A 26,245-nucleotide genomic window follows, 5' to 3' on the forward strand; every position below is an offset into this window, starting at 1 on the left:
GTGTGGCAAATGTATCATTGTAAAGCCCCTTAATAGTTTTGTTTTTAAGAATCTTGGATGGTAGGGTGTTAGAAAAAGGGGTGGACTTCATTCATTAGAAACACTACGGGAAATCTAATATTGCTAGATTAACTTATTTTAATGTTAAAGAATTACAGAATTTTCAAACAACTTTCCTCATTGTGCAGAAAGCAGTCGATTACTTTGTAATTGAACTTATGATACCCCATTCAGTTCAACACTATAAGCCTCTCTGCCCAGATATCGCAGGCAAGGAGGGGCTTTCTTTACTATAAAACAGGGAGGGCTACTTTTGAATGAGTACTAATAGTGACACCTTTAAAGAAATCTGAAAGCCATGAGTTCTTATTTAAAATGATAGAGCTGAACTAGCCCCTCTTTTAGATTCTACATATTTGTATTAGCTCTGAGATATGCTGTTTCCTTTCGGTTGGAACTTGCACATCGGCAGCATTTTCAGTATGGAGACTATGCTGCTTGGATTCAGAGCTGCAGCTGATGTTTGCCCAAGTTTAAGGGGAGACTCACTATCTGGATATGGTTTCTCCTTTGTGACCCCCTGGACAAGGCCAGCAGAGCTTTTAGAAGCAGAAAATTTAGGTTAATCCCAGCTCAGGCATTTTTCTCACTGTGTGACTTGAGGCTCCTTTCAGCTTCACCCTACTCACCTGAGAATCTGAACTAACAGCATCTACTTCATGCATGGATTGTTGTAGAGATTAAATGAGATGTATCTCATGGAACCAGCCAAAATAAGAGCCTAATAATTCATACCTTTTTTTCATTTTAATTACATTTGTTCTGCAAAACAAAGAGTTGTTTGGTCTAAATCAAGAGGTGCCTTTTTTTTTTTGCAGAATTCTTTTTTCTAACAAATTCTTATAAAATAAAAAGGCTTTTGGTGGTCAAAAATTCATGACTGTTCATAGAATTATGGAAACTCTGAAATGTATCCTGAAAGATATATTTTAAAAGTACACATTGAACACCCGTTAGGATGACTTCTATCAAAAAAGAGAGGCGGGGGGGGGGGGGGGAGAAAACTAGTGTTGGTAAGGGTTTAGAGAAACCGGAACCCTTGTCCTTTGTTTGTGGGATGAATGTAAAATGATACAGCTACTATGGAAGAGTTTGGAAGTTACTCAAAATATTAAGTACAGAGTTACCCTATGGTCCAGTAGGACCACTCCTTCAATACAAAAGAATTAAAAGCAGAGTCTTGAAGATATATTTAAACACCCATGTTCATAGTAGCATTGTTTACAATACACACAAAGTGGAAGGAACCCGAGTGTCCATTAACAGATGAATGAATAATCAAAATGTTAAACAAACGTTAAACAAAAGGAGATGGTGGGCTGGAGAGAGACCTGGCAGAGCCTTATCTAAATTGTTGATGAGAGATCTGCTGTTAATCCAAGTAAAAACTTCTAACAGTATTAACGATAAACAGCTTCATATTATCCTTAAAAGAACATAAATAAATTGCCTGAGGTTTTTAGAGCAGAATAGATCCAAATAGTCAGAGCCTGGTTTTATAGCAGACATCAAACATCTAAGCATTTGCTGCTGCTCCTGGGGAGCCCAGCATCTCCCAATGTCTAATCCTATAGGATCTGGTCAGTTTCTGTGGGAAGAGTGAGGTGGGAGTGTCGATACCATCAGTATTTTTCAGTGTCAGTCTCAGCAAGACCTGTGTGGACTTAATCTCCTTATCCAGAAATCACAGAAAGAGAAAAGTTGCTGTTAGTAAAACTGGAGAAGAGGAAAAGACTTTGCCTAAAAAGACCTATTTCATTTAAGGAAAACTTCATGAAGTAAGAGGAAAATGGACTTTAACAATGATAGTCATCTTAATAATGACTGCTGTAGCAGTCATGGAGGGTTCCCTCTCAGTTGAATATTTAATTGTTTTAGAATTTGTGTTTGATTGGGACCATATCAAGGAACTAAACTAAAATGGTCATATTGTTTAACTTTTCATTATCTAAAAGACTGTGAGTGCTATCATCCACCTGCTCTTCTACTTAGTGAGAACCTCCCAGACATGTTTAAAGAAAAGTAGAGAGAGGAGAGGGGACTGGGGATCAGAGGTCTACTGCCCTTTATATGTTTAAATGGAATGAAAAGTCTTCCATTTATCACAAGGTAGGAAGGGGCTCTGATTTCACTTCAGGAAGTTGTGGGAAAAATCTGGCTTTGGTGACAATTTCATAAAGAAACTTGGCCACTACCTCAGCCAGGTTCTTCAGAAACAGCTGAGAAGAAAGAAAAAGCCAGCAATTCCACCATTTCCCAAGAAAGGTACTTGTTTCTTCCAAGTCCTTGGAAGTTTAAAAAAAAGTATGGCTTCCCATGTTTCTATCACGTTCTGTCACGTGTATCGTGTTCTATCAGCCACTGCTATGCCCCTTCTTCCACTCTCCCCCCCAGTTCCACTTACTCCAGACACACCCCTTCTGAGGTTTTCACAGGCTGAACTGTGCTGAGCAGACCTGTCCATCTCCAACACCCCTTGCGTCAGCCCTAAGAACTGTCCCTTTAGCACCTTCTTAGAGTTCACTCATTACTTCAGGTCTGCCATGTGAGATGTGTTTATGTCATCCATTTTTAAATGTCAATATTATAAATAATAAAAAGGGTAATAATAGCTAACACTTTTTATAATGTTTACTAAATGCCAAGAAACATTGTTAAGACTACCTTATTGGTGCACCTGGGTGGCTCAGTCGATTAAGCGTCCGACTATTGATTGCGGCTCAGGGTCATGGGATCTAACCCCACATTAGGCTTCACACCTAAAAATAAACAACTAAATAAATAATAAATTTTAAAATAAGACTACCCTGGGGCCCCTGGGTGGCTCAGTTGGTTAAGCATCCAACTCTTGACTTTGGCTCAGGTCATGATCTTGCAGTTTGTGAGTTCCAGCCCCACATCGGGCTCTGAGCTGACAGTGCGGAGCCTGATTGGGATTCTGTGTCTCGTCTCTCTCTGCCTCTCCCAAACTGGTGCTTTCTCTCTCTCTCTCTCTCTCTCTCTCAAAAAAAAAAAAAATTAAAAAGACTACCCTTACTAACTCAATCCTTATGACAAGTCTATATGATAGAACTATTATTGGCCTAATTTTATAGATAACAAATCCATGATTCAGAGAAATTAAATGAAGTTGCCTAAGGTTAGGCAGCTAATGTGGGGTCGATCTGGGATTAGAAGCTAAGTGGTCTAGCTCCAGAGTATTAGCTCTTAACTGCTGTAGTATTGGACCACAGTGTTCTCTTTATCTGCTGGCACACTATGAGGTGCTGCAGGAATGCTCTACTAATAAGAATCGGTCCTAGATTTATACTGTTTAGAAGTTCAGGGACAGCATGATCTGCTCTGGTGAAAAAAGCATAAACTTTGGGGTAGCAAATTATGACAGTTTTGTGACTTTGGAAAGCTATTTTTATTTTTTGTTCTAGTTTCCTCATCTGTAAGAACAAAAACAAAAACAAAAACAATTAGATAGTACCTGTTTCTAGAGTTGGTGTGTGGGTTGGATGAGATAAGAAATATGGAATACCTGTGACTTTCCTTCCTGCTTCTGACATGAATTATCTCATATCCGCACTTGGCCACCCCATGGTGGAGGCACTGTAGGTATTATGTCCATTCTACAGATAAAAACATAAATATTGGTAGAGGATACGGCACATTCCCAACATCATATATCAGGAAGAAGAGTGATCCTTCTCATTTCCAGTGACATGCTTACTAAGGAATAAAATTGAAGTAATGTTAGAATTCCCCACCCCCTACACTCATTATGAAAAATCTTTGTATTTCTAGGACAGTTTTATAGTTTAGGAAACACAGTAAAGATTAATCCTTATTTTTGGATTAGGAAAGCGTGAAGAAACAATCATCTAGAATCACAGCACTGAGGGAGAGATTATTAACATTGGGGTCAATATCTCTACAGCTTTTTTAGAATGTGTGTATACATATACTTATGCATAAATGTGAGAGCATATTTTTATTTAATAATATATTTTGTGGTGTGTTACTGATTTATCACAGCCTACCTTCAAAGTTATAGCACTTTACACATATGAGAACAGGGTCATTCTCATTTACTTTTGCACATGTTGTAGAGCCCACAGTTCATTTTACAGTTCCTGCTTTAGATAATCAATTATCTTTTATATTTCCCTTCAGTCTTGCCATTTCTGTATTTCTCTGTGTGGGTCTAAGCTTTGTCTGGTATCATATTCCTACTGCCTGAAGAACTTCCTTTAATGTTTTTTGTATTGCAGGTTTGATGGTAATGAGGACTCCCAGCTTCTGTTTATCTTAAAAAGTCTTTATTTCTCCTTAATTTTTTAGAAGATATTTTGGCTGGGAATAGAACTCTCATTTGACAAGTGTTTATTTTTCAGTATTTAAAGATGCCCACTACGTTTTCAGCATTGCATAATTTCTGAGGCTGTAATTATTGTCTTTGTTCTCTATATGAAATATGTCCTTTTTTCCTTCTGGTTACCTTCACAATTTTTCCTTTATATTTCATTTTCAGAAATTAGATTGATGTGTCTAATTGTGACATTTGCTGGTTTATAGTTTATCTTGCTTGGTGTTCTCCAAGCTTCTTGGATATGTCATTTCATGCATTTCATTATCTTGAGATAATTCTTGACCATTGTCTCTTCAAGTATTTCTTCTGCCCCATCTTCTCTCTTCTCCTTATTCAACTCATTTGTTTTGTACTGTACCACATCCCTTAGATTTCGGTTTTCTTTTCCACTCTTTTTTTCTTTGTGTTTGGATCATTTATATTGACATATCTTTAAGTTCACTGATGCTTTCCTCAGCTGTGTGAAGTCTGGTGATGAGCCCATCAAAGGAATTGTTTCTTATATTGTGGTTTTTCTTACCAAGGGTTTCTATTTGACTGAAACCCCGTATCTTTGGTGAAATCCCCTAACTTTTGATGCCTGTAGCTCACTGTTCCACTAGACAGAATGCAGGAGTGACTAAGGTAAATAGTATCTTTGGATATGGGCACATGTTTGTCAGGCTATAAATGTGGAAGGTTGAGCCTAGTCAAAAGTTTACATTTTGTTTGAGTGTACCACAGGCTTCTCCTCCTTCCTCTGGAGGAGAGCTGCACTCCCTTATGCTCAGGGTGGCGGCTGGGTGGGGAGGAGGGTAGAAAATTTTAGTGGTGTTGGTGCTTCATCCTCAGCTCTCCCTACACACCTGAAGCATGAAGATGTCTCTCACGAAGCTCCTGTCTGGCCTCGGCAGCTGACTACTGTTGCTTGTTACTCTATGCTAGGCTCCTGCTGGGACTGAGGGTTCTTTCATTCTGTCTTGGCTTCAGTCTTAGGGAGTGTGCCTGGGCCTCAGGGCTGAGTCTTTCTTAACATTCCTGCCCTTTCGACTATGGCAGCCAACCTCTGCCTTGTGTCTGTGGTTTTAGATTTGAAGGCTTTTCATATATACTGCCAAATTGCATCCCAGAAAGCATGTGTAAATTTATATTCCACAAGCAGCAAATGAGGGTTCTCTTAAATAAGCATTTTCATCTCTAATACCAGTAGGCTCTTTTGATATGTTGGGAATCCATAATTTTGTTCCTCACTTATATAATGGAAATGCAGCACTGGGTCTTGTGCATAGTAGGGCATAAAACATTTTTATTAGTTATCTGATGAATCAGAATATAAATGTCCCATTGAGTGGTCCAAAGGTACCACTTTCATTTCAGTTTGTTCCAATTTGTCAGAAGCAGTCACTACCAGATTCTGGAATACAAAAATATGTGTTTCACTCAGAAGCTCCATTTTATAGAGAGAAGCAATAGTTGTTAGATGGAGGCATTATGATCCCTGACTGAAAAATACTACTGCACAAGGAGCTAGAAAAATGAATTATCATTCTGATTCTGCCTCTAATTCTTTGTCTTTTAATATACAAATTACTGACCAGTTCTATTCTGCAGTTTATGTATCTGTCAAATAGGGTTAGTGATTTTATTTCAATAGAGTGTCATGAAGGTAAAGTGAAATTACATAAGGGTAAGCCCTTTACAACACTTTTCAAGTGCTATAGAAATATAAAATATTCCTCTAGGAAGGGCCAGATAGGTGTAGAAAAATGTGGGAGTTAGAATTTCAAGGCACACTTTTGACATCTATGCATCACTGTATGAGAGAGTACATGAATATGGAAGAGAGCAAAATTAGAAGTAGAGTCTTCTTCTCACTAAAATTAGCCTACTTGTAATAGAGGTTAATTAAGTCCTTCTCAACCAGGCAAGGGCACAATTTTAAAGGGAAATCGCAAGTAAGTAAGCCCTGACTCCTGCGGGGAAGGGATGAGGTCTTAGCACCATATCCCACTCTGGGCTCAGTAAGCTTCCTGGTAGACCATGTCTCCTACAGACCTAACCTGACCCTCCACCTGCTGTCTCAGGTCAAGAATTCATCCACTGTGATGCTTGGGTCACTGGAGTGACCCACAATGGAGACAAGCAAGACAATTAAAAAGTCATCAGGAAGTTTGTGTCCTTCTGCCAGCAAAAGGGGACCAGAGCATACACAATGTACAGCATATAGTTTTACTTCCTCTTTTGTAAACTGTTACACACAGTTGAAACCTTCAGCCATAGCTGGTAGGTATACAGCAGGTCAGCCCCTAGGCCAAATCTGGCCTACCATCTGTTTTTGTAAATAAAGTTTTTTTTTAAATATTTATTTATTTTTGAGAGAGAGAGAGAAAAAAAGACAGAGCATGTTCAGGGGAGGGGCAGAGAGAGAGGGACACACAGAATCTGAAGCAGGCTCCAGGTTCCAAGCTGTGAGCACAGAGCCCAACACAGGGCTCGAACCCATGAACTATGAGATCATGACCTGAACCAAAGTCAGATGCTTAACCAACTGAGCCACCAGGTGCCCCTGTTTTTGTAAATAAAATTTGATTGGAATACAACCACTCCCATTTCTTTACATATTTTGTATGGCTGCTTTACACTACAATGGCAGAGTTGAATAGCTGCAATAGAACTTGTATTGCCTAAAAAGCTGAAAATATTTGCTATCTGGCCCAATGCAGAAGAAGTTTGCCTACCGTTGGTCTAGAGCAATGATATTCATCCTGTGTACTCCCACCAGCATTACTGAAGCACATTTGTTTTACTGAGATCTCTTTCTTCTTCTTTCATTTAATGAATCATTTGATACTTCAGCACCTAAAAATAATGAGGGAAAGAGTAGTTCGGATAGGAGAATGTAATGCTAACAGCATTATAGTTTATAATGTTTAAAAAACTTTATAGGAAGTACAGGGCAAAAAGAACATGTTAAATAACACCCCATGAGGATTAAATCATGGAAGTTAGAAAATTCTACATGATCAATTATCCAGTTTTTTCAATAAGTAGTCATGGAAAAAAGAAGGTGGAGTAAGGCACCTATGGAGATTAAAAGACTTAAGGGACATTTCAACCTAATGCAGGTGTGGATCTTCTCATTTGAACAACCCTACTGAGCTAACTGGACATAATGGGAGAATTTGAACACTGACAGGGTCTTAGTGTTATGAAGGAATTATTTTTACTTTGTTAAATATGATAATGGTATTGTGACTATTTGTTTAAAAAAATCCTTGATGCCTAGGGTTTTCTTTTCCTTCTCTCAGACTTCTCCAGAAAAAAAAGTAGTAGGGAGTATACAAGAAATAATATTCCTAAGAGGTTGATAAGTATTGAACCAGAGTGATGAGTACATAAAACTCATGCCTTTCTCTCAAACTTTGTATCTGTTTGAAAATTTTCATTATAGTGTTTAAAAAAAACATAAGCTTGAGTCATATTTTAATTTGAATCCTGGTTTTTCCAGCTATTTGTACATCTATGAAATGGACATTGTAAGTCAGATTGTTTTGTGGCATTGTGAGGATTATGAGAATTAAGTGAGATAGTAGAGTTTAGCACAGTGCCTAACATATAGGAAATAATCAATGCCTGGTAGCTATTATGTTGTATCTGCTATCAAATGGCAAAAATACAACCCCATAGGAGCCTAGTTCACTGATCATATAATTAACTTAGGTGAACAACGGACCTAAAATCCATATCGTTGCTACAAAGGAATAAGGAGCCAGCATAGAGAATGTTCTCACAACATACACATATTTCCCTGACAGTCTGGAAACAATCATAACACCTGTAAGATGCATGGGGGAAAACCTGTGGTATTGAGTATCATGACTTTAATTTCAGATTGTCCTAACAATATGTTTATTCCTCAATGGTAATAATAAAAAAAAAAACAGTTTTCTGTGAGATTGCTAACAAATGCCTGCAAACACACTTTAGCCCCACGTGCATGAGAAGTCCTGTGACTTTGTACAGTACTGACTGATTTTCCACCTTGCGTAACTATTGTTTTTCCTTGATATCTTGTGCTCATATGAACCCAGAGATGGTGCTGAGCACCATACTCCTTTAACTGAGTCTGGCTGGCTTAATCAGCCACTTAGTCAACCACACATTAGCCAGTATATATCACACAAATTTGCAGGAAAACACATTGACTTAACGGTGCAAAATTTTAGAGCAAAACTAACAAACAAACAAAAAAAACAAAACCAAAAAAGACCCCATCTCATCCATCAGTCACTGCAGCTAAGTGAAATAAACTTGAACCCACCTTCAGAATGTGTTCCTTAAAATTCATCCCTTTTGGGGGGAGAGGGGAGTCTACTGAGTAAAATTACTGTCAGAGAGAAATGTTGGGAAGCATTCTGTTCACAATGGATGTTAAAAAATGTAAATAAAAAAGTGAGGACATGTTGGGGGGGAGTTGGGGAAGCAATGTTTCGGTTGAACTGAAGATACCAAAACTGTCCTTTTTTTCTGTTCTTCTACAGAATGACATCACGCCTTTACACGTTGCATCAAAAAGAGGAAATGCCAATATGGTAAAACTCTTGCTTGATCGAGGAGCTAAAATCGATGCCAAAACAAGGGTAAGTGCAATTTGTGTGCATGCTTATACTTATTTTCAGGAATAGTAATCTTCCCCTGATACCTTCACACTGGTTCAACAGTGGCTTCACTTTTACTTCATTTGTTGTAGCCTCCAAGAAAATTATTCTAAATGTATTTGTCCCAAAATGGAATGCTGATCGACATGTATAAATCTGTAACACGTTTATATGGCGTATGATTTTAATTATAAAAACTAAGGCTTAAGGTCTAGAGTTTTAGTTGAGTTTGCATTTTTAAGAATGTAATCACTACCTGACCTGATAGGCTGGGCTGTTTGGTCAGTTTAATACTAAAACTGACAGTTACTCTATTTAAAAACAAATTGGTCTACTTTTGTACACTGCTGGTGCAAATGTAAAGTGGTACAGTTACTCTGGGAAATGGTAGAGAGGCTCCTCAAAATATGAAAACTAGAACTACCCTACCATCTGGCAATTCCACTACTGAGTATTTACCCCCAAGTATGGAAAACAGTATCTTGAAGCAATATTTGCCCATTCCTCTTCATCACGGCATTGTTCACAATTGTCAAAAGATGGAAGCCACACAAATGTCCATTGACAGATGATGGATGAACAAAATGTAATGTATATATAGATGGTGGAATATTATTCAGCCTGAAACAGGAAGGAAATCCTATCATTCTACAACATGAATGAATCTTAAGGACATTATCCTGAGTGAAAGAGGACAGTCACAAAAGTATAATACTACATGATTCCATTTTTATGGAATTTCTAGAGTAGTCAAAACCATAGAAGCAGAAGCAGAATGGTGTTTGCTTGGGTTTTGGGGGCAGAGAAATGGAGAGTGTTGTTTAATAGGTTATAGAGGCTCAATTCTGCAAGATGAAAAATTTCTAGAAATGTTATACATAGCAATGTGAATACAGTTAACACTACTGAAATATATACTTAAAAATGGTTAAGGAAATAAATTTTGTGTGTTTTTTACCACAATTTAGAAATCAAAAAAAAAAAAATACAAAGCTGTCTGGGTAGGTGTTTGGCATGTTGCTTATTCGGTGCAATGCCTTTTGGGTAGAGGAAAGAACTGAGACTCAGAAGCAAGTTTGAATCCCAGATGCTGACCTTAGCCAGTTGACTTAGGTAGGCTGTTTAACCTTCTGCATGTAATTTCTCTTTCTGAAAATAAAGAAAATTAATGGCCACCTTGAAGGTTATTGCAGTGATCAAGCTAATGTTTGTAAACTGTGTTGCAAAAAGTAGGCCAGAAAGAGGTCACAGCCATTGCTTATATAACTCACAGGTCCAGTTAGCATTAAACTTGTAATCAGGGGATTATTTTGTCCAACACTTCTTGTGTTTGTTCCAAGATGCGAGCAAGAGTGAGGCTAACGGAGAGGTGATCTCACTATACCCAGCCCCCTCTCTGAGGGTTTGGGGTGGTTTTCCCTATCTTGCCATTGTAGCCCCGGCAATCCCGTGCTTCCTCCTCACAAGAATCCTTATCTCCGTGTTTCTAAAACTGGCCTGGTAACCTGCATTCGATTCCTGTGGCTCCTTGATTTACTACTTCATTTATTGTTCACTGTGTGTATTCCCTCAAGCAATAAATGATTACGGAGTGGGCCTACTGTGGGGCAGATACAGGAAGACTGCAAGACACTGTCCTTACCCTCATGAAGCTGACAGGCAGTCAACTACCTGTGCTCTGACCCGAGAACAGCCCAACTGTAGTTAGTTAGCAGGACACCCGGGCTTCCTTTTCCTGATAACTACTGACCCTGAAAATGTGTATGTACCTTAAAAGAAACCAGCTTTCTAGAGAGGAGGAGTGAAGAAAGATGAAGTTTGACCCCTAGAGGACTGTCTGACTGGGGAAGGAGATTGAATAGAGCTCCTAGTGAATTGACTTTGCATTCTGTAATAAGAAGCCATTACCAATATGCTAGAGCTGTCACTTTAAATGGCAGGGATCTTCCGCTAATATAGGCTATTTCAAGAGGTCATAAGGAATAAAACAGAATTGGTGCTGTGCCACTCGATTACAATGTAAAGCTTAAGGATCATTTGTGAACAGGGAAGATTTTTAGGAAGAAAAATGAGAAATACTAGAGCCAAGCAGGAAAGAGGAGCTTGAAGAGATATACCTGGTTATCCAGCTGGGGTTTTAGTGAGTATGTGGATTAGAAATTACCTTATTTCTCCCTCTCTCAAAATAATCATCAATAACTGGCAAAATTCCTTTTCAGTTACTTTACCTCATTTATGCAAAAACTACCTGCTGTATTTGATACAATGAAGGAGAAAGGGGCATATGGGGAACTCAGACCTCATGTTTATGAGGCAGACAGTGGCACCAGGGCAAAAACTTAAAAACTCTTCTGGATAAAAGTATTAGAGATATGAGGGCACCTGAATGGCTCAGTCAGTTAAATGTCTGACTCTCAGCTCAGGTCAAGAACTCATGGTTTGTGAGATCGAGCCCTGTGTCAGGCTCTGCACTGACAGCAAGGAGCCTGCTTGGGATTCTCTCCCTCTTTCTCTGCCCCTCCCTTGCTCTCTCTCTCTCTCTCAAAGTAAATAAATAAACATTAAAAAAATAGTATCAGAGATATGGAATAATGTAGTATGCAACTTTGCATACTATGCAAATTCAGGGGGCAACCTGGTTTCTCTAACACTTTGTCTCCCTGTTGTGAAAGCCTATCTTATTTTGAATAAGATGCAGACTCCTTTTTACCATCCATTCAGTTGTAACCGGGATTCACTTTTCTCCTGTGTTCTGTGAATGGCGCGTGAATGTGAAGGAGACAGACACAGAGAACAGAGAAGCCTGTCCTACTTCTCTTGTTGTCCTACAAGGAGTGGGGTGAGGGTGGGATGGCATTTGGGCACAGACTGAATTCCTGGCAGACGATATCGAAGAAAGCATAGTACATACCCCAAATATGTAAACTATTTTGTGTTCTTCTCATCAAAGCCTCCCTTCTCTCTGGCTGAAATGACTGAGTAGTCATTGGGTGTGTGGGTGAAAGGGAGGAGGCCAGCTGAAATGTCAGAAAGCCCTGAGGCCAAGCCTAAAAACAGAAAACAGAATTGTTCATAAATGCAAGTTTTAACTACTCAATCTGGTAACTCTTGAGAGAATAAATATTGTTATCTACCCATCCACCTCCTACCAATTACTTAGGACTGTTGTGGCTACCTTGCTACATCAGTAGTCGGTTTAGAGACAGGAGACATCTCAGGCGCCAGCACTCCAAGGGACCTCGTTGGCTTACTCTGTTCCCTGCATGTGCTGCTGACCTAATAAAGTACTCAGTTTAAAAGCAGACTCTTAGAGCTCTTTTATTCAAGCAAGGAAACTTGATTTATGGTCAGAGTAGTTTAGGAGGACTTGAGCAAGATTTTACCAGCCAGAAAAGCAAGATGAGAGTGATCAGTGATCTGATCTCTAGTCTTAAGTATGACTTGCAAGTAAAACTGTGACCTTAGGCAAGTTCACCCTTCTGAGTCTTAGTTTCTGTCCCAGCATGGATGGAGCGTTTTTCCAGATGATTTTACAAGCTCTCCCATTTGGAAGGACACCACCTATTGTAGCTTCACTGTAAAACTCAAGATGGTTATGTAAGTCAGATTGATGTTACCAAAATGGTAAAGTAGGGGAGCTCAGCCTCCAACCCCCAACAAAGATCAACAAGAGTTCGGAAGCATCCACAAAGAAAAGCAGTTCTGGGAGAGCTCAGGAGTGCTCTTAGGAATCTTCAGCAACTCAGTGTGGGGAAGGAAAAAAACCCATCTGAGAATAATTACAAAAGAAGGGAAGGAAGAGCAGCTTCATTTTGCCTGCATCATCCAATCTCCCAGGCTGGCACTGCTCACTGCCAACAGGGAACTCCTCAGCTTGGAAGAATTTCCCTTACCAGAAAAGGGAGAGTGAAGTGAATGGCTGGCTTCCCTAGCTTTCAGGACATTGTATGAAGGACCCTCTTCAGTTTGCAAACCAGATTGCAAACTGGTGTAGCCGTTCTGGAAAACAGTATGGAGGTTCCTCAAAAAGTTAAAAATAGAACTACCCTATGACCCAGCAACTGCACTACTAGATATTTATCCAAAGGATACAAAAATACTGATTCAAAGGGGCACATGCACCATAATGTTTATAGCAGCACTAGCAACAATAGCCAGGGTCACCTGGGTGGTTCAGTCTGTTGAGCATCCGACTCTTGATTTTGGTTCAGGTCATGATCTCACAATCATAGGATCGAGCCCCATATCAGTCTCCACACTGAGCATGGAGCCTGCTTGATATTCTGTCTCTCCTTTCTACACCCTTCCCCAACTCTTGCACATGCTCACTCGCTCACTCTCTGTCGCACTCTCTCAAAATAAACTAAAAACAAAAAACCAACAATTGCCAAACTATGGAGAGAGCTCAAATGTCCATTGACAAGTGAATGGATAAAGAAGATATATATATGTAATATATATTGTAATGGAATATTACTCAGCCATCAAAAAGAATGAAATCTCACCATTTGTAACAATGTGGATGGAGCTAAAGTGTATTATGCTCAGCAAAATAAGTCAGTCAGAGAAAGACATAGACCATATGATTTCACTCATAGGAATTTAAGAAACAAAACAGATGAACATAGGGGAAGGGGGGGGAGAGAGAGGGAAGCAAACCATAAGAGACTCTTAAACATAGAGAACAAACTGAGGGTTGCTGGTGGGGTGTTGGGTGGGGGATGGGCTAAAAGGGCAAAGGGCATTAAGGAAGACACTTGGTATGATGAGCACTGGGTGTTATACGTAAGTGACGAATCACTAAATTCTAGTCCTGACACCAATACTACACTATATGTTAACTAACTTGAATTTAAAGAACATCTTGGAAAGAAAAAAAAAGTTTCATCTGACCCAGAGACTGGCAAAGCTGAGATGAATAGAGATAGGAAGGAACAAAGAAGAGTAGATGCTACCAGTATCATCCATGCAGTGGGAATGACTGTGGTTCCCAGCCACCTGCTTTGCAGAAGACCTCAACAGCTTTCTTGCTATTAAAGTAACTAATGGCCGGAAGAGCCACTGTGGACTCCCTGAAGACTTCATTGGGTTTGGCCCCTGCAATATTCACATTCACAGACTCCAGCCTCCTGAGTCCCTCCCTGCTCCCTACCTACACCTCCACCCCCCCAAACCCCCAGACCCTGCTGCTAGAGCCAAGGGTCCACACCAGCAGCCAGCCCAGACCTCTGTGTCTGCACAAGTGTAAGAAGCCAGCCTAGACCCTGTGCTGCCCCCACGACTGTGTACGCACTTGGGGCTAGCCCTTCCAGCTGTGCATTTGCACACCACTGGCCAGACCCTCTACTGCCACCCACACACCTATGGCAGATCCTGTGGCATGGAAGGGCACACCCACAAGCCAGGGCCTTCATAGCAGTCCGTGGGTCTGAATCTGGCTCTGTCACCAGTCACTGGCCTTCACTCCTTAGCACATGTCAGGTAACCTTCTAGCTGTGCACCTGTATGCCCCAACCAGACCATCCTTACCGGCCTCCCAAGGCTTGGCACACACCCCCGGGAGACTGCAGCCACAGGAGTACACAAGAAGAGCAGAGCCCCCACAGCCGTTTGAAGGCCAGATCCGGTCCTATCTCATGTCACTGACCTGCACCACTGGGCTCACCTGAAGCTGGTCTTCCAAGCTGTGTTCCGGCACGCCCCTTGCCTGACTCCCAACACCAGCCTCTGCTGCAGTGTGCCCACGGTGAGGCCCCACAGCCACAGCAATACACTCAGACAGCCATGGCACCCACAGCTGCCTGTACACCTGCAGCTGGCCCACACCTTTACAACTGGCTCTGATCCCCACCGCTATGTGTATGTGTGAGACCGGCCCCACCACTATGTAGGGGACCACCCTATAGCTGTGTACATACCACCAGCTCCAGCCACCACCACCACCTGACCACGTCACCAGCCACTGGCCCTGGAGGTGCTGCTGAGGACTCAGACCACCCCCCCACAGTGCTCACCAAGAACTGCACAGTTGTCAATGCCATGAACCTGAGTGACCTGAGCAGATAAGACATCATATACCTCTTGGACCCAAACCACCACGCACCCCTGTATTTGGCCCTCTGTACCACTAGACCTGGGGTTACAGCACATTCCAGCGTGCCCCTGTGCACAAGTGAAAGTCTTTCCATATTGAAGTCAACCCATAAAGTATGGAAGAAGTGAGTGGTTATTTAAATGTGCAGACTTTAAATATGCACGACTATAGGGATCTTGAAGAATCAGAGAAACCACCAAGGGAGCATAGTGAGCTTCCAGTAATTGACCTCAAAGAAATGGAGATACCAGTGACCTAAAAACATCACACCCGGGGCACCTGGGTGACTCGGTCGATTAAGCCTAATAAAGGATTCAAAATAATTGTTCTAAAGATGCTCCGAGAGCTGCAAGAAAACATAGAAAAACAATTTAACAAATTAGGGGGAAAATATAAAAACAAAATGAAAAGTTCAGCAAAGAGATAGAAAATATAAAAAGAGAACCAAGCACAAATTTGGAGCTAAAGAAGACAGTGATGGAACTGAAGAACTCAATAGACAGCTTCAACAGCAGACCGGGCCAAGCAGAAGCAAGAACACTTGAAATTATCTAGTCAGAGGAGCAAAAGAGAAAGGATGAAAAATTCATGAAGAAGACCTGCAGGACTAAAGGGGCATCGTTAAGTGAAAACAGTCCATCCATCATTGAGTCCCAGAAAGAGAAGAGAAACTTACTGAGGACCTAGAAGTGACACCACCCCCAAATCTGAAGAGTTGTAAGGGTCAGTAGGGGGAAGAAACTAAACAAAGAACCAGGTGCCCCTAGAGAATAGAAACTGAAGTCTTTTAAAAAAATATTAAAAAGAACCCACTGGTTTTATGAAAAGACAATCCCCAGTTCTATTGAGTAATCAATAAAGCTTTAATACAGCATTTAAACTGCATTTGCAATATGTGAACTATTATTCAGCCATAAACATAAAAGCAAATCCCGCCACTTGCAACAACATGAATAGACTTTGAGGCCATTATCCAAGGTGAAATAAGTCAGACAGAGAAAGACAAATACCACATGTCATAACTCAGATGTAGAATCTAAAAACATCACACCTGGGGCACCTGGGTGGCTCAGTTGGTTAAGCTCCAACTTCGGCGCAGGTCATGATCTTCGTGCTTCACAAGTTCAAGCCCTGCCTTGGGCACTCTGCTGTCAGCTTGAGGCCTGCTTCAGATCCTCTGTTCCCCTCTCTCTCTGGCCCTCCCCCACTTGTGCACACGTGCTCTCTCTCTCTCAAAAATGAATAAACATTTAAAAAATAATAAATAAAATACAATAATAAAACATCACACTCATAGAAACAGAAAGGTGGTTGCCAGAGGCTGAGAGGTAGAGGAAATGGGGAGATTTAGTCAGAGAGTACAGACTACCAGTTATAAGATGAATACGTTCAGGTATCTAAAGTTTACTTGGTGGGGGCACCTGGGTGGCTCAGTTGGTTAAGCTTCTGACTTTGGCTCAGGTCATGATCTCACAGTTTGTGAGTTCAAGCCCCACATCAGGCTCTGTGCTGACAGCTCAGAGCCTGGAGCCTTCTTCGGATTCTGCGTCTCCCTCTCTCTGCCCCTCTCTGGCTTGCACTCTGTCTCTCTCACTCTCAAAAATAAATAAACATTAGAAAAAATTGTTTAAAAATAAATTACTTGTTGACTATAGCTAACAATTCTGTATTGTATATTCAAAAGTTGCTATGATAGTAGACCTTTAATATTTTGACCATGACATCTGCAAAATTCATGTGAGGTGAAGAATGTGTTAATTAACGTTATTGTGGTAAGTATTTCACAATATATATGTATACCAGATCATCACATGGTATAACCTAAATTTCTACAATGTTCCATGTCAATTTTATCTCAGTCAAGTTAGGGCTCAGGGGGCAAGAGTCAGAAGCCTCTTGAACGTTTCTGAAAAGTGTTTAGCTAGGATCTGATGAAACACAAAGCCTGTGGTCCTTTTTCTATCTAGTTCATTTCAAGAAAGGTTGTCCTATTTTCCCAGTCCTGTGATGCTATCTAATATCAACTGGCTTGTTGTATATTCTCCTGCAGAATAGACAAGAGTAAGTATGTAGAGTTATCTCTGTGATAACGGTGGCAAATGTGCTGAGATATAAACATATATCAAGGCAGATTCTTCAGTTTGGTCTATATGTAGATCCTAATTTTAAAATAAGTTTTGAAATTTGCTCACTTTTTTCCAACCAAATTTTAATGACTTTATTTATAGACTAAAATGTTTTGCTAAGAATGGCTATTTGTGGTAGCCTGATGGGTTTTTTGTTTTGGTTTTTTTCCCCCCATTTAACTCTCGATCTCAGCAAAGCAAGCATGTGTACTTCTCGAAGGAAGATACTTTGCAATGGATGGTCTCTTGTCATTTTCCTTTTCCTTTGCATCAGTTCACAGCCAAATCAAAAGCTCAATATGGACCCTAATCAGAACCATTTTAAGACTTTTTGGCATCTTCTGAGTTCTCTCTTTTCACTGGCTCTTCTCTACCCAATAATAAAGGCAGCTGTGCTTGTATTTAGTGCTTCAGAGAAGATGGAAGGGTTCCAGGTAGAGTCAGTAATACCAATACTCTGATTCCCAGAATGCGGCTCTAATCATGCCTCTCCCAGCTTCCAGTTTTCCTAGCAAGGTGCCACTACCCAGATCCACATGTAATCTCATTACCACCACATCATATCCGAGCCACACCTTGCCACTCAGATGCACACATTCATCTTGGTATCTGTAGCACTTAGCATGCTTTCTGGCACATACCAGATGTTAAATATGTATTTGCTGAATATATAGAAATGAAAGCTACACTCTTGAAGGTTAAATTTGCCAAAAGGTCTTAATTTTCTTGACTTTATACTGATCCTGTGGTAATGTAATTTTGCTCCCTGAAGTTAATGGCTCCCAATTGATTCAGAAGAACGAAGAGATATTTGTGTGCAAGTAGATAAAGCATTTTCAGAATACCTCAAATCTGTCAGTTGTTAAATTCTTATTATTCTGGGAAGGTATCAGGGGACATTTGGATGCCCTGTAATTTTAGCCTGTCCTTTCCCAGAAATGCAACTGGTTATTATTTCTGAGGTTAAATACAAAGAAAAAAGAAATATTGGTATTGACTTTTGCTTTCTATTATATTTCCAGAAGTGTATTGCCTGGCTAAAAATAAATCCTTAAAGTAAATATTAAATATTTTATAGTCATAAGATAGTCCCTATCAAATGGAAAATTCTAATACAATATTTCCTCCTTACAGTTCTAACATAGACATGTTGACAAGAGCACTTGAAATAATGCAAACTGCTCTGGGTTTCTACATTAATCAAGACTAATTTGAAAATATGTCATTCAAAAATAGATTCATTTTTAATTTTTATGTAACAGATATTAAAAGTTAATTGAAAGTATTTATTTGGATTCTAAGAAGGGCAGGGCACCTTTCCCTAAATTTTGCTGTTAACCTTAAACCACTCTAAAAAAATTAAGTATTAATATAAAAAAAGAAAGTACAAGTAATTATGACATGCCCTTAGCGTTCAAAACATGAAAATCTCTTTGAAGGAAAGAATGCTTTTGAGAGTTGCAAAGAGTTCTGAGAACATAAGAGCATCTTATCTCTTTCTTTCTCCCTTTTTCTCTCTCTCTCACTCTCCCTCCCTCCCTCTCTCTCTGTCCTAGTGATTTTACAACATATTGGAGATCTCATTTCCCTTACCAAGTAGAGATCTAAAAGTATCAGATAAATTTTGAGTGCTACTAATCCTGGTTCTCCTGAAGAATCTATGAAACAGGCTCAGGACAGCAGTTATTTTAGTTAATTGCTATGTGGTTCTAAGTGCTGGTGCCCAGAAAGTACTTTACTCTTCCTCCTATTTTCTTGTGATGTATGTTGGTAATGCTCACTCCCTACTTCTTTTAAAAAATTCTACATCCATTAGGCACACAAGTACTCTGCAGTTATCAACTATAAGCATCTTTAATTATCCTCCTTGCCAAAGGAAAGATACAATAAGTAAATACATCATTACTGTTTTTTTTTACATTGTGAAGCTTAATTTGAATTTTTTCCATGTAAGATTTTCTAAGAACTATATAAAAAGCACCTTTATACATTTAAAATCATATTTTATAATAGGTTATTCAGTTTCTACCTACTGAAAATTTAGAAATTATCATCTATTTATAGAAGGAACATTCCTAAAATAGTATATGATAGAAACAAATATAAACTATGATGGTAGTGTGTAGAAGTCACATATTCATGTTTTTTACTCAGCTGTGTTAGAGTTTTGGCTTCAAGGAACAATGGAGTAGCTTACAATGAACTAAGCATCCTGCTGATAAAAATCATAAACCCTGGAAAAATAGTTTTTAAAAACTTGTTTGTAGGCACTGAAAAATAATCAAAAATTGGCATAAATTGGAGTGAATTCAACTTTTGAAAGAACTAAATAACACAAGATGAGATCTATATTTTTATGGCAGGTACTGGATACAGTTGATTGAGAAAGTCACAATTTTATTGTCTTGAGGTCAGAGGATCAAGTTTGAGGCTGTAATGGTGGCTGGATATTCAGGGAGGAATCACTGATAGGAGGGAACCACAAAGGAAGTGCTGAAGTCAATCTACAAACATATACACTCCCCACAATCCTTGAATAAGCAATGAACTATGTGTGTGGAGGTGGGAAGTGGAGGGGGGTGGTATGAAACTACAAGGAGAGCAGAGGGAAATAACAGGTAAAAAATTAAAAGCTGAGGAGGAAGTTCAGCAGTGCTTTCTGCAAGGAAAATAGAACACCACATCAAGGAGACTTGGCAAATATCTCTGGCTTTTTATTAATACTACAAGGACTACATCTTAGAAGTTATGACTATGTCCCAGGACTAAAGGGATTATTACTCTTGGAATAAGGACGATTCTAAAACAGACCTGCTATTGAAAGCCTAAAACAAGTCCCTATAAGACTAGAGTCTTTATAGCACATTATTCACAATATCCAGTATTTAATTTAAATTTTATATATGATTTAAAAATCACTAGTATACATGAAAGGAAATGAGAAAATTTGACTTGCTGTCAAAAGAAAAGTTAAGTAATAAAAACAGACCCATAGGTGACTCAGATGTTAGAATTAATAGACTTTAAAATAACTATAATTAATATGTTAAATATCTGAATGAAAAGACAGATATAGTGAGTAAGGCAAAATTTTTCAGGAGAAATAGGAAATCTTAAAAAAATAGAAATCTTAGAACTAAAAAACGCAATATCTGAAATTTTAAAAAAAACATTCACTGGATGGGATAAAGAACAGATTGAATACAAAGGAAGAAAGAATTGGTGAACTTGAAGACAAGTTATAAAAATCATCCAAACTGAAGAACAGAAAACAAAAAGATTAAAAATCAATTTGACACCATGTCAGCAACCTGTGGAATACTAGCAAGCTGACTAAACACTTACAGTGTGGTCCAAGAAGCAGAGGAGAAAGAGAATGGAACAGAAAAGATGTATATATTTATTTTCAAATTCAATCACAAACCACAAACCCTAGACCCAGGAGACTTAGAACACCCCAAAGAGGGTAAATACAAAGAAAACCACACAGAGGCACATAGTGGTGAAGCTGATAAATGGCAAAGATAGAAAAAAAAAATATTTACACAGCCAAAGGAGAAGATGCATTATAAATAGAAAAACAATGATGAGACTGTGATCTAACTTCTTACCAGAAACACTGGAGGCCAGAAGCAATGGAACATTCTTTAAGATGCTAACTGAAAACTTTCTGTGAATCGAGAACTTATATCCAGTGAACATAAATTCATAATAAAAGCAAAATATAGTTTCAGATAAGCAAAAATTGAGATGAAGTGTTACCATCAAACCCACACTAAAAGAAATACTAAAGGAAGTTCTTTAGTATTCTGAAGGGAAATAATACCATATGGAAATGTGGATCTAAATAAAGGAGAGAAAAATTAGAAGCAGATTGCTATAAAGAACACTTTTTCTTTTTAGAAATTCTTTAAAGTTTGATTAATAAAAATATCAATTTATTATGAGGCTTGTAATACATGTAAAAGTTAAATATATGATATTTATAGCACAAAAGGTAAAACTAACAGTGTAAATGGAATTATATTATAGAATTTCATATTACACATGAAGTTATATAATATATATAATACATCCTATGTAATATTACCCTATGATATATAAAATAATATAATATGTATTATGTAATATTACTCTGTGATATATGATTAATAATATAATATTATTTAGACTGGTAAATTAAGGATACATATTATAATGTTTAGGGCAACCACTAAAAGGAAAACAAAAGAAAAAGGAGATTTAGTTAAAAAGCCAAAGAAGGAGGGGGTGCCTGGGTGGCTCAGTCAGTTGAGCATCTGACTCTTGATTTCAGCTTGAGTTGTGATCCCAGGGTTGTGGGATCAAGCCCATGTCAGACTGCACTGAGTGGGGAACCTGCTTGGAATATTCTCTCTCTCTCTCTCTCTCTCTCTCTCTCTCTCTCTGCCCCTCTCCCCTACTTGTGCTCCCCCCCCCCACCCCCGAAAAAAAAAAAGCCAAAGGAGGAGATAGCCAGTGATATATGTGATGATTTGGTGATTAGAAAACTAAATAATGCTCAACCCAAAAGAAGACAAAAAGGAGGGACAAAAAACCCACAAAGAACAGTGGACAAATACACAACAAATAGCATAAGGGTGTGTTCCAGGGTCAGAGAGAAAGCCATGGTTTTTTAAGCAGAGAGAACAATACAAGGATTTTGCCTTACTTTAGTTTTAAACACATAGAATGTATGACCGGGGTAGCAAGAAAGGGAAGTAGAAAGAGATATTTCTCTCTCCTATACGTGAATGGCAGAAATGAACTCTAGATCTTAAAAGGAGATTGTTTTCTAGAAGCAATCCAATCCCTCAGATGGAGGCAAGCCTAAGTATAAATTCCGATTCCAGCATTTGCTTGCATGTGACCTTGAGCAGGTACATTCCTCTTCTGGAGCAGCTTTCTCATCTATAAATGGAACTTGTAATGCCTTTCTCATGAGTTGTAAAGATTCAATAAGATCACAAATATAAAGCTCCTGTAACCACAGAGGGGTTTCAAAAAATGTTATCTCACACCCTCCTATGCCAAATCTACAACTGCCTCGCGTGCACAAAATGAGGATACAGTCAGAATTTTTGGTAAAAAACACAGATATGAGACTAACAGTACTGTTGGGCTGCAGGTGGGGCCCCCTTATTTATCTCTGGCTGTATTATAACTCTTCTCTCCTGAGCACTACTGGCTTTTTCTTTCATTGTTTTCAGTTTTGAATTAAATATCACATCCTGTTTCACATCCATGATATAGGAAAAGATTATATATCCATTGGATTCTCTCTGTTTGGTTTCCTTTTCCATCTCTAGAGTGAGATTTTTTGCTTAGAGGGTTTTTTTGCTACAGAATACAAATAAAATAAATGTCTGTTTTTGAAAGTATTTCCCAAGTCATGAATTTGTCTCATTTCAGTATTGGCTGTGAGCAAATTCAACATGTTAAGAACATATTCTGGGTTCCATATTCTTAGGTCTGATGCCTTAATGTCCTGTTCCATGCTTTTCAGCTGAATAGGACCTGAAAGCAAGCCTTTTTGACCTTCGAGTGTGCTAGGTTTTGCTCTTAGGCTAACACAAGAGAGCATTTTGTCCAGCCAGTAAAGTACAGTTTCCCACCTCAGTAATAAGATTACTGTCATTGAAATGAAATATGAGATCTGGACTAGCCAGTTGGCTTTGCTTCAGAATTCTGCCCAAGGGAATACTTGTTCATTATGTCAGTGCTTTAAAAATCAGGGGAATTGGAAAAAAACTACCAACCCTGTGCAATTTCATTTCCTTCCCATACTGTTACTATGGCAACTCAGCATCCCTCTCTCCTTCTCTCCCGTCCAAGTGCATATGCTGCCATTCTTGAGGCAGCCTCCCCTGAGCCCCGGCAATTGCCTTTGTCAAGCATTTTCCAACTGGAAGTTGACACTGTTGTATGCAGCTGAAGAAATGCTTTTTGGTACTGGACCCAGTCTAAGTGACCATGTATATCAGCTGTAAATTTCTAGGGTTTGGGAGCAGGTTAGAATCCTCATTTTTGTATTGGAAAAAGCATTGCTCTAGTTTTAGGGAGAGGAGTAGACCAGTTCACTGCTGTGTTCCAAACCACAGTACTCACAATAGTTCTCTTTTTTCAGCTCCTGGTATTCAAATAAAAGGAAAATATCTTATTTAGAATAAATCCCCTAATATTTTTCTTATTCTGAGAGCTAAAAAGACTAGTCATATTCTTCAAATCACTTATTTATGGGGAATTTTATTTTTCTGGAAAGAAAGACATTAGAGCACTTCTGAAGGATAAAACGAGTCTGCTCTTAACAAAAAGAATTTTTAACCAACTAACTAGAAAACATTTTTAAAGGACTAGCCCCAAACCCACTCATTTGCTCACTCCATTCCTTCATTTACTCATTTGCAACTTTCATGGATACAGTGCTGAGTTATCTTCTCTGTGAGATTCAAATATCCCTTAAGCTAGTGACCTTGTCCTCAGAATCAGCCTAGCTGAAATGATGATGCCTGCGCACAAATGACTAAGATACCCGGTGAAAAGTTAGAGAAGCTTCCCCAAGAGAAGTGCAGATAAAACAAGGCAGATGTCCTGAAAGTACAGTGGTTATGTCTAGTTATGGAAAAGTCTTCTAAGAAACGTAGGACTTTAAAACAGTACAAATTTGGATCTTGGAGAAAATGGAAAGGGAACTCCTTCCTGGTACCCTGTGTGGGCAGAGCAGAGAGACCAGAACACGAAGAGCTGCGAATGGCTTGCGAGCTGGGGGAGAAGGGAGGGGCATCGGGGAAGGCCCAGTGTAGCAGAGACTGCTGGTGGAAGACCACCGATGCTGATCTGAGAAACTGAGGCTTGGCTGAGGACTGAGTGGTTATTGAAGGCCACGTAGCGTTTCATAATCAGAACAGTGCTTCAGGAAAGTGAATGATAAGCCTCACCCATTTCAAAGCAAAAGAAACCAGTTTGAAATTTACATATTATTTGTTGTCCAAATGCAGGTATTAAGTAAAGTCTGTCCTGGCTAATTTTCCTCTTTTTTTTTTTAAACTGAACTAAGTGTGAATCGGTACATGGCAGACACTTTCCAGTCTGGCTGTGGGTCAGCTGGTCCTATCTTCTTTGTGACTATAAAAGATGTGACACTAATTAAAGACCTTACATTAACTCTAGGCACTAGTTTTCCACTGACCTGTGAATGTCCCAGCAGCCAGGCTGGCACTGCCTGTACAGCCAGGCAGTCGTGACATCTTGTACAGCTTCCTGATGAGCCGTCTCTCCTGCCGGAATTCTGGCTGTTTGAAGTCATGCACTTTTGAAAAGTTTCAGAGCAAATGTGCAGCAGATCCAAAGGAGTCAGCCCAACTTGCAATCAAGGTTAAAAATACTGCAAGTGAAACTGCAGTCAAGAGAGCTATGCTTCAGGTAGCTCTTTGCAGTTAGCTAGGAACTGAAGATCTTACCCTGGGGAGCCCCCTGACTTTATCATCGAAACCAGGTGATGAGAAGAACAATGGCGGTAACAATAGCACTTCACAGCTCTTGCACTGATGAAAAAATCACCTTCCCTAGCTGAGTCTCTAAAGTCTATGAGTGTTTAATAAATAAACACCAGAGATCAGAGGCAGCAGCTGCAGAATGTAGATAAAAGAAGGCTCAGGATGGCTGAAAGTTTGAAAAGAGGGGCTTTGTCTTAGTAACTCCTCCTAAGTCATGCCTTGACTGTCCTGCACAGTCTGGCCAAGATCTGCATTCAGCCTGTGCAGGCTTGGAGAAGTAAAGAGTCTTCATTTATCAAATGAATATTATACCTTTCGTATAGGGGTAATCGTGAGGATAAAAATGATGTAATATCTTGGATTTGTTTCAAAATAATATAAGAAAGGAGAAAAGGTCAGGATACGGATGAATCAAGATTGATCAGGAGATGACAGCTGAGGCTGAGCACCAGACACCTAGAGAGACTCATTATACTATTCAGTCTGCTTTAGTCCGAAATAGGTTTGAAATTTTCCATAATTAAAGCTTTTATTGAAAATTGAAATCAGCAAAAATGTAAATCTGTAAAAGACAGTATGTTTCAAAGGATTGAGGTAGATTTTGCTCTTGGCCACTTTGCATTCAGTATGTAGCAATTTGCTTTGGGTAAGATAATTTTCATGGATAAATGAGTTGGGCTAACGTAAATACTTTTTTTTTCTGTGTGAGCATGGTTTGAACATGTCTGCACACATTCTGTCACCTCTTACATCTTAGAGTCTACTTATGAGAAAATAAACAAATTTGACCTTTAGTTCGTAAAAGACAATCACGTTATGACAGGACCTGTGTGGTGTGTTTTTGTGTGTGTGGCAGAAGGTGGGTGTGATTATTAGTTCTTCTACAGATATTTATAGGTTTTATATTATTGGGAAGACACTTGGACTTCATGGTGTTTTTTTTAATGTTTTCAGATTTTATTTTATTCTGTTTTATTAGAAAAATGCTATTTCCCACTTGAAAATCTATACACTGCTTTACTTTGGTTTATGAGAGCAAATGTTTCAAATCAGCATAAGAGGCAGAACATTTAAATATGCTCACAGCATGATCAAGTGAGCTTGTGATTCAAATTTCATTTTTAAGGGATTTTAATTCTGAGATGTGGCTAATAGGTTAGAAATAGGATTGTACCTTACTGATTATACATTAGGATAATTAGGGTTATTTTCAAGATCTGCTCACACAATCTGGGAAGTTATTTGAATACACTGATAACATTTTAATGTATCTTAAAATGTGACTGTCCTTAGGGTAGGCTTTGTCAACCACAGGAATCCTCAAGCTGGGGAGCACTTCTCCATAGAGTTTGGGGCCACTTAGATAGCTTTAAGTGAATTATTTTCCACTCCTTAACTCCTAATTCTCCTTTCCCACCTAGCCTGTAGTAAAATAGTCCTTGTCTCCTAGCACAAAA

At 39.1% G+C, this 26,245-nt stretch overlaps 1 protein-coding gene across 33 annotated transcripts in view; it reads left to right on the forward strand.

Annotated features, from left to right (window-relative positions):
- The window catches only part of ANK3 (ankyrin 3), a 687,918-nt gene that overhangs the window by 489,922 nt on the left and 171,751 nt on the right, over nt 1-26,245 (forward strand). For all 33 annotated transcript variants that reach the window (XM_060642689.3, XM_060642719.3, XM_060642717.3 and 30 more), the window contains one exon: nt 8,938-9,036. In XM_060642689.3, coding sequence (XP_060498672.2) covers nt 8,938-9,036 — 99 coding nt within the window. The remainder of the gene's footprint in view (nt 1-8,937; nt 9,037-26,245) is intronic.

This window comes from Panthera onca, chromosome D2 (assembly GCF_046562875.1).
Source record: "Panthera onca isolate mPanOnc1 chromosome D2, mPanOnc1 haplotype 2, whole genome shotgun sequence".
In the NCBI taxonomy this organism is placed as follows: domain Eukaryota; kingdom Metazoa; phylum Chordata; class Mammalia; order Carnivora; family Felidae; genus Panthera; species Panthera onca.